The 9780-nt window shown below is 39.0% G+C and overlaps 1 protein-coding gene across 5 annotated transcripts; it reads left to right on the forward strand.

Annotated features, from left to right (window-relative positions):
* The first annotated feature begins 637 nt into the window (after window positions 1-637).
* On the forward strand, window positions 638-9521 carry mstn (myostatin). Of its 5 annotated transcripts, none has more exons than XM_033023768.1 (5): window positions 638-788; window positions 1250-1347; window positions 2335-3136; window positions 4635-5008; window positions 7912-9521. In XM_033023768.1, exons 3-5 carry the CDS (start codon window positions 2731-2733, stop codon window positions 8290-8292), a joined length of 1161 nt encoding a protein of 386 aa, XP_032879659.1. In that variant the 5' UTR covers window positions 638-788; window positions 1250-1347; window positions 2335-2730; the 3' UTR covers window positions 8293-9521. The 5 variants fall into 5 exon arrangements, with proteins under 5 accessions (XP_032879659.1, XP_032879656.1, XP_032879658.1 ...); XM_033023765.1 differs by lacking the exon at window positions 638-788 and adding an exon at window positions 997-1123; XM_033023767.1 differs by lacking the exon at window positions 638-788 and adding an exon at window positions 997-1123 and having other exon boundaries at window positions 2338-3136.
* The last annotated feature ends 259 nt before the right edge of the window (window positions 9522-9780 follow it).

Below are 9780 nucleotides of genomic sequence, written 5' to 3' on the forward strand. Positions count from 1 at the left end.
AATATTGAACAATGGACCTTTTTAACTGGTGCATCACACCAACGTGAATTTGCCCAAGTGTTTGTAAAGCCAACGTCGTGATAAACGGTGCGCTTAACTCTAGTCCATCCACCCATGCCTTTACACCATCGCTGACCCACCATGAAATTCTTAATTAACAAAATGTTATGTTGCCGGCAGCGAAATGTCTATCAAAACTTGATTTAAATAATTATTTCACTATTATTTCACTGGCACTTTGCCTCTATATCCTAAATTTACAGCTTTCTAAAATGTAATCATTGGAATTTTTTAATTTAGTTATCTCAATGGATGACCAGGGGGAATGTTCCAATGTTTTGATTTTGCTTCTTTCAATTGACATGTGAGAGTTGGGAATGTCCCCCATCTTTCAGGCAGATTCTGGCTGCAAAATGATGTTTGCGATTGCTTTTCGTATTGATTCGCATTCAATCCATCTCGCTCAATAAATTCGACAGATATTGGTTACGTTTAAATAAATGATGTAGTTCTCCCAATTGCCAGTAGATGGACGTATTAGCCGTGGTCCTATCACGGACTCCCATCTATAATTCCATACGACGCAGAAGTTTCAATTTGTGAAATATGTTTTTCTAGCCCACCAGTATGCAGCGAATAGCAGGCAGCACCGCAGTAGCAGAACAGAGTTCCTCCAGAATTTGATGGAACAATTAAATCACATATTCTGCTGGACATTAAATTGCAGAACTTTGAATAATTATGACTAACGCACTGGGAAATGCCCTTCCCTTTCAACTACGTCTAAGGTCAAACGCAGTTTATATATTCCAAATCAGAATTAAATTGCTCCCCACCTTACGAAATATTGCTATAATATTTAGCCTGAAGCTAAATAATTTTAAAAGGGAATATTTATGGGAATAACTTTTGTTGCTTATTGGCATATGTTCAAAATAGCATATAGGGTAATATTTATAGTAAGCGTTCGGTGAGATGCACAGAGCGTAACCCCATCATCCATTCTTACACCGGAGCACGTGGTATTTTTCCAGCGGAAAAGAGAAGCCTCGGGTGAAATAACCGGCAATAATTGTGTGGTGGCTTCTTCGAATCGTCCTTCCTCTCATTTCTGTGTTAAAATGTAATGTACGCCTGTGCTCGTCTTATATCCAACCCACTCTTTTCGGATTTATTTAACAAATGTGGCGGGCGGCGCAGTGCCAACAAATTGAATTACATTAATAACGTTGTTTCTTACATATTCCAGTTTCAGGCTAATTGCAATTACGTGCGGAAGTGGACACGGCGTTTGAAACCACGAAAGTGCACACAAGCTCTCCTGCAAGTAATCGGCCTTTTTAAATGGTATTTAACTATCTTGCATATTTTTTAATGTGGCACGTCCTTTTAAGTGAATTACGAAACGTTTCTCCTTTCGTAGCATGCATTCTTTGGAGTTGCTTTTAGTATAATCTAAGAAGTTGACAAGAAAAAAGCAATTGACTGTGAATGAAAGGGAAGAGCTTTTCAGGCTATTTGACTAGGTATGTGATTCCACATTCTGTAATCATCGGAGTGTTTAGTGGAGGGTTCGAACTTTAAAGGTATAGGTTTGTTACCAGGTGGGGAGTTGCGTGGAGTATATTTTGACATATTATCATTTCCACACTCATCGCTTCTCCGTGGGGTAAATGTACGTGAACATTAGTTGTCTGTCGTCTACATTTCAGATAAAAGAAAAAAGAATCTTATGATATTTCAAGAGCCAATTAGACATAAATTGATTGCAGGGATTCGAGTTTAATATCTTAGGACCGTTGTTCCGCCATAATGCACATAATAGCATGTGTAGTGTTTTAGATGTCACATATTGAGTTTGATTTTTTAAAATGTCCTAGTTAACAAATGCTGCAATTAACAACTACTTTTCTAAAGAAGTGCAAGCGTTGAATAAAACTAACTTTGTCTTTCCTTTAGTTCTAATGCAGTTCTAATGTCTCCAAGTCAATTGCATTAAAGCGCGCCAAGCTATTATACCCGGTCAAAGTTTGTTTGAAAAATGCACACTAAGAAATAGTTGTCCTCGTTCCACCCTCGTGCGTTTTAATTCCTTTTTTAATAAACCGAAGTGAAAGATGGTGGCACAAAATAGGGGATGTTCGAACTAATGCCCATTTATCGCAATCGTCCACTAAACTTTCAGTAGCCTGAACCATCTCATATTTACTGTAGGGAGAGAGAGGGAGAGAGAGTGAGAGTGCGTGCATGAGAGCGAATCGGTCACAATTGGGATAGACGTGGAGCGAAAGCTGTATAAAATTGGTAACAAAAACTGCTACATATTATGCCTAGCAGCGGGGAATCGTGAGATCTGGCGTTCTGAGTCCTAACAACTTGCTGAATGCGAGAAAAAGTGATCGGCGCACCATGCTTTGTGTGAATTGTTTCGGCTATCGTTCATTGGAATAAACAGGCGATATAAACACACGAGCGAAGTTGAAAATAATGACGCTGCGTTGGCTGTGAGTGACAGAGAAAGGTCTCAGTTCTGACAGCTAGATTCTTTGTTGGCACAGCAGCCAATCGTTGATTTTTACGACACAATAGTGTGGCCAAACTTGTAGTATAAAAAGCCGTGTTGGAATATATGAGATTTACCAGTGCGCTTGGCCATATCCCAGCCCACCAGCCTCTAACACACTTTTTTTAACTGGAGGCAGAAGAGGACCCAGCAAAAGACTTGGGAACATGCAAGCATCACAAGTGCTCATTTACCTGGCTCTCTTTGGTGCACTTGCCCGAGTAGGTGGCAGAGATGGCGCGCACGCGAATCTGACAGATATTAAAACGGAACCGCTCGAAAAAGGGCCAGATAGTGACTATAACGTGTCCGAGTGTTCAGCTTGTAGGTGGAGGAAGGAGAATAAAGCACTGAGACTGGAGTCTATCAAATCGCAAATTCTGAGCAAACTGCGCCTCAAAGAAGCACCCAACATTAGCCGGGATACAGTGAACCAACTTTTACCGAAAGCTCCTCCTCTGCAACGACTTCTTGATCAATATGATATCCAAGGGGATGACAATAATGATGCCTTATTAGAAGAGGATGATTATCACGCTACCACCGAAACCCTCATCACCATGGCCACGGAACGTAAGTAGGCCTGTATAATTATAAGTAACGTTTCAGCAGTAAACTATTTTTCTGCATATAACGACTGATGTAATGCAACATTTCGATTTGTGTGCTGCCATAATGTTTACACCTTTTTCTTTCAATTGATAGACTAATATCACTGGTTGTAGGTTATTATGTGAGTTGCACTTAAAGCAAACGGCTCGACAAAGATTTTATTAGCCATGGAAATCGCGACCTCATTGTGATCTTTTCATCTATTCTGTTTCAAAAGGCTTCCCTTTCCTTTACAATACGCACCAACATACTAAGGTCGTAACTCACTTAACGAGAAGTGTAAACGTTAGGGAAAAAAGAATCTTTATTTGTCCACGTTATAGCTGTTCAGAAGAATTCACAAACACGCTCTATTGGAGTTGAGCAAGGACATCTTAACTAGCAACAGTTTATATTTCCTGTACACCTGAAACTTAGGCAACCATGTTTATAACCTGGGACTATAAAAGCACCATCTTTATGAGCTATCAATGTAAAACTAAATTTGTTCCATCAAATTATATTTTAGTTGTGGAGAAATTATCATTCACTCTAGGTGACCCTATGAACCTTAGCCGAGTTTAGCCCTTGCAAACGAACCCAGCAGCTATTGCTGTGAAACAAATGAATGTAACTAATGAGGATTATGCGAGTTTTCAGAAATAACTTTAATTAAGTATTTGAACAATTTGTATTCTAACTTAAAGCTTTTCGGCTTTCTGCCACTGTTTGTCAAACAACATTTGATGTTTCTCAATGTAGTGAGCCGGTTTTCCTCATGCCGAGAGAGTTGGGAAGAAAGATTCTATTGTCCCACAGGCATATTAGTGTTCATTGTCGAGGAATAACTTAATAGCTACTAGCAAATGGTGTCATGACCTCAGCGTGTCATTAGGGTCATTTTAACTGCAAAGCATGTGACGGGTAACTGCAGCTGCCCGACCGCTCCGTCAGCCGGTGTTAGCTACTAAATGCTACATCTGCAAAAAAATGGAGGATTGATATGCAGTCAGAGAGATAAGATTGAGACCAATTTATGGTGGAACTCTCTCAAACCGTTTGCATTAAAGAAAGAATAGTCAACGGGACACACAAATCTTCTCCCAAGTAATACTGACCATGCTGCAAGTGAAAATGTTAATCTTGCCAGTTTTCCCATAGAGTTCAGCTGCAAATAACCATTTCTGCACAAACAAGTTATTTTTTAAATTTCACCGATGCATTGATTCTATTTTTAAAAGTTAATATCTTACCAAATACCTTGTTTCCAGAGACTGTGTTTCCCTAAACCTGAAGTACTGTTATAAATGTATGCATGTAACTTTTACTCCATCGTTACTCTTAAAGTAATTACGGCAAAATAATATATTGTTTGTTTAATCTGTGCAATTTACTATGTATCGTTGAATTTACAAGATACAATTATTGAAGAAAGGGTTAAATAACATAATTCACGTGCGTTATTTAAACTTTTTTAAAGCTGAACCTAGTGTCCAAGTCGATGACAAACCGAAATGTTGTTCCTTCAAGATCAGCCCTAAAATGCAGTTCAATAAAGTAGTCAAAGCCCATCTCTGGATATACCTGCGGCCAGTGAGACAAACTACAACGGTATTTATGCAGATTCTACGACTAAAGCCAGTGGGACAGGAATGGACGAATCACACCCCAATTCGCTCTTTAAAATTCGACATTAACTCTGGCACTGGTCATTGGCAAAGTATAGACTTCAAGCGCGTACTACAGAACTGGCTTAAACAACCCGAATCAAACTGGGGAATCCAAATCAACGCGTCTGATATCAACGGACTCGACTTGGCTGTCACCTCCCCGGGCGTGGGAGAGCAAGGATTGGTAAGCGGTATTTTATTTGAACAATACATATAGTATACTCTAACTCTTCCAATATCAGTTAATGAAGGCAATTTCTTTGCGAAACGTTTATTGGCCGATATAATTAAAAGTGGAATGAAGCTACACAAATCGAAAGCCGTGGAACCGTTTTTAAAGTTCTTTGGCTTAAGCTGTCAGGTATTGCCCGGTTATTGGATAGTATTAAAAATATGTCTATAGACATATCCGTGGACCGTTAGCGTACAAGCGAATGGTTCTCTTTTGCCCACAAATTCACTTTTACAAATTTCGCGACAAATTTGAAAAATCGTCGAATTTGTGCTTTTGGTTTTAAGCATAGCTTCATAAAATCAAATAAAACAATGGAATATTGTTTGATCATTCAATAAACTCATGTTTGGCAGGTTGATTTGATGTAATCTTTCTAAATAATAGACATGGGGAAACGGCCATGACAAAACTCTACTAATTACAATCATAAAATGCAAGGCAATATTTTATATTTAATTTCAAACTTTGTCCAATATAATCTGAAACTAACGTTTTACTTTCATATCCCTTTTATCGACAGTAAATGGCAAAGTTATATGCATTAGCTAATTTAACAACTTCCCAGCGCTTCCTGACATTCTCAATCTTATGAAATCTTGGGCAATTAAAAGTAGTTGAACTGTGTTGAAAGCCTTCCTGGTTTGTGAAGAAGTACCCCGCCCCCAAGAAAAAGATACCCTTGCAACCATCGAAAGTAACACGTTCAGGACATAACACGAGTATGACAGTATCTGGCAGGGTGAAAAACATAAACTCAGTCCTTTTGAATATATTTGCCGAACTATGCTTAAAACAGGTAAATTGTGACAATATGTTGAAGACTTAAGCAGTATAATTTTTTATTCATCCACATTGCAGCAAGAGAGTATCTTCAGATTGCGACTGATATGGTGGGGGAGGGGGGGGGGGGTGTTTAGCGTTGACTTATTGGAAATGATTCCGATTTATTATGAAAGAGCTGTTTGCTAGCGATAATATTACATAAACAATGTGAGCTGTAGAGTTTCCAAACTTCCAACTGCACTTGGCAAACCCAATTTAGAGCAGATCCAAGCTGCTTCACTGCAAAAACACAGAAGCTTGCTTTGAGCACTTAACTGTTTGGCAACAAAGCACGCGCGAGAGGAAATCAAATTAAAACAGATATTTAAAAGAGCAATGTGGGTTTGATTGTGAATTTTCAGGGAGCAAGAATTTTAAAAACATTACGTTGAATTCGTTGAAAAAATATCCATAAATGACAAATTTGAAATGTTTCGTGTTTCTTGTTTCGGTATTTAATCTAGGGTTGGCCTCCCATGCCCATATGACTAACTTTTAAAAGTTACTAAATGCCACATTAATACTCAAAGAAAAATACCTAAATGTCTCCCATTTTTATCCCTACATGATCTTTCGCGTCGCTCTCGAAGGGTAGTCGCACTGCATAGGTTTCACAAGAAGGGTTGCCAATGACATCACAAACTACGACACTCCAGGAACCAGGAACCATTTATTATCTAAACAGGAAATTGTCCAAGTGAGCTCAATTTAATTTAAAAACAACTCCAACCTTACTGAATAAACGACTCTTCGCGGCCCATGGATACGCGATATAAACTAGATTCAGATCTTTAAGGTGAAGATCAATGGAAATATACAGGTTGCCCCTCTTCTGCAAGAACCCGATTCAGAATTGTCTCCCGCCCCTACATCAGAGGGCCAAGGGCATGTTTAAGTTCCTACTATACCTGTATATTTACAACATTGTTAATAATATGACTTTCAAAACTGCAGTCTACACCACGTTTTAAACAATGCTCTTTTTTCATATCAGTTTGTTCCCGGTGTATTGATCGTGAGGGCGTTAGATGAACGATGGATCTCACGCACTATTGTTCTAATTCTCATCCCGTTTATGAAATGAATATGTCCAGTATATACACATTGAACTATATTGAATGAAATATAGAATGGGCGTTTCAGAATTCAACTTCTGGAGAATTCAAGTAATGCAGCACGGAAAACGACCCTTCGGCCCAACTTCTAGGTGCAGACCAAGATGGTCTATCTAAGCTAGTCCTGTTTGCCCTTCTTTTGACCCATATTTTTTTTAAAGACTCTAAAAAGGAAGGGGGGTGACTCAATTTTTAATGGAAATAGATTGCCCTCTCTCCAATAGTGTGCAGTTAAGAAAAACTTTTGCTTTCTATCTTTCACAATTCTAAGTCTAACATATTTCTGAGGATGCCCCATGTACCTTGCGACCAGAGGTTTGCTCACATAAGGAGAATCCTTCCTCCCACGTGTCCTTTTCAGTCAGTTTGCATTCCTACAGAATTTTCGAAAACAAGATTAATTGAATCAGTTTATCCATTTGAAGTCAAATGCTATTCTGTTAAATCTAAATGCTATTACGATTTTAAAATGGGAGGTTGAGATTAGATAGCATTAATTTTCAAATCAATTGAAACATAAAGATTTTGCCAGGTGCAAAAGGAAAATTTGGAAATCAAATAAAAACAATAATGAAGAGTTAATAAGAAATCTCAAACATGATTTACATGTCGTTCATCTTGTACGCAGAAAAAGGTCTTAGCGGGCTTAAAATCTTTCAATGCGCGAAGAAACGTATTACTGAACAGCTGTAACATTTCATGGGAACTCGTGTAACTGCGTTTAACTTCTGCTCGTTATTTTCTAATTGTTCAGCCGCCCTTTTGTCGGAGTCTGTCCATGCTAGATTTTATGCTGTAATGAAAACCAAGGCACCGCGAAACTACGAGGGAAATATCAAATGCAATTCTACATTTTCTTAAAGCGTTTAAGATTTGGAGTTTCCTTTAACAGCGTTTCCCTTTCGTTTTCAACAGCAACCGTTTCTCGAAGTAAAGGTGACAGAAACATCGAAGCGATCCAGAAGGAATCTTGGGCTTGACTGTGATGAGCACTCAACTGAATCGCGCTGCTGTCGTTATCCGCTCACCGTAGACTTTGAGGCTTTCGGTTGGGACTGGATTATCGCGCCCAAGAGATACAAAGCCAATTACTGCTCAGGACAATGCGAGTACATGTTTCTGCAAAAGTTCCCCCACACCCACCTTGTACAGCAGGCCAACCCGAGGGGTTCGGCGGGACCCTGCTGCACCCCGACGAAGATGTCACCTATAAACATGTTATACTTTAACGGAAGAGAACAAATCATCTACGGAAAAATCCCAGCGATGGTAGTCGATCGCTGTGGCTGTTCCTGAGAACGACCAAAAAAAGACAGGAGTTTGCGTCCTTACGACTCGACGTGCGATATACGGTCGTGCCAACGATTGTCTGCATCACCCAGAACTGTGCAATAGGCAAAGAAGAGATTGTATTTGTGTATGAATAACATGGGCCGAACAAGAACAGCGAGATTCCGACGTACCCAAAATGAATTCAACGGCCCGGTACACTATTCCATTTCAAAACAGAGGGACGCGTATACATTTTTAGCAAGGACACAACATCCCACAGAAAACAATTTAAATCTGAATATGCGCGAACAATTTCACTTCCAAATTTGACGGCTTAATTAAAGGTAGAAGGCGTTTCCAGTGTATAGAAAAAAATGTCATTGCATGTGTTTAAAACAAAAGAGTTCAGAAGTTTTTTGATATAGACTTGACACACCACTCCCCAGAGGGTTACCTGATCATCAGCCAATATATAAACTGTATTCGTGTTTATTGCAACAGATAATAACGTTCGACTTCAATATTTAACTCTTGGTTCAGATAAACAGAGCATTTACATTATCAAGTCGTCTGAACTACTCTAAACTTGAATTTTATGCATTGGCATTACGGGAAAGATGGACTGTCTTTCGAAGCTAACGGAAGCACTATGTCTGTGGACAATGTTTAAGGCAAAAAGATACAGGAAAACCACAAGTCTGTTAAGTGTTAAGACCCTGTTTGTATTCCGCCTTGGCAACGTTACGGTTTGCACTATGGCAAGCCAATAGAAAGAACTGAATTGGTTGCTACAAAGTTGTAAAAACTGAATTTGATATGACTGCTTGTTCGTTGAATAATGTGTTCATGGCATTCATTTTGTAAATGTTCTTTTTTTTTCTTTCATTTTTTTCCACGGTTGGTATGCTATAACGTGTCAATGAAGAGCAACATGTGTTACGTACTCAATGAATAAATGTGCTTGCTATTGCTGTATCTCAAATACAATGCACGACAGAAACCACACCAGGGAAAACAGTATAGGAAAGGGACTGATAACTTGTGCGGATTCTGAGCAGCATACGGAATTGGAATGGGCGCACTGGCGCAGCGATCTCATTTCCTGAAGTCCAAGAAGCAGCGGTTGATGACAGAATAGAGATTCATGAAGAATAAGATATTGTACAGAATCAACTTTGTACATTATTCGGCTCGGGTCATTGTATCATTCACATTAAAGCAATTATTTTATTAAATATACAATTTAAAACTTATTATTTTGCGAGACATGTTGATTTTGTTTGAAAGCATACTTCCAAATATTGCGTTGAATGTCAATTGTATGAGTAATGAGGGTGCTGTTCAACATCTGCTCGAAACAGTTCAGCTGTTTCTCCTCAATGTTGGTAGAACACCTGACTAAGTTACCTGGACACCTCGCAATCCGCCGGTACGGTCTCCAGCAAAATAGCCATCAAATTTAATATGCATTATCATGCCCCTAGTAGATTTACAACCGAATAATTTGCCCTA

The sequence above is a fragment of the Amblyraja radiata genome, chromosome 7, assembly GCF_010909765.2.
Source record: "Amblyraja radiata isolate CabotCenter1 chromosome 7, sAmbRad1.1.pri, whole genome shotgun sequence".
In the NCBI taxonomy this organism is placed as follows: Eukaryota; Metazoa; Chordata; class Chondrichthyes; order Rajiformes; family Rajidae; genus Amblyraja; species Amblyraja radiata.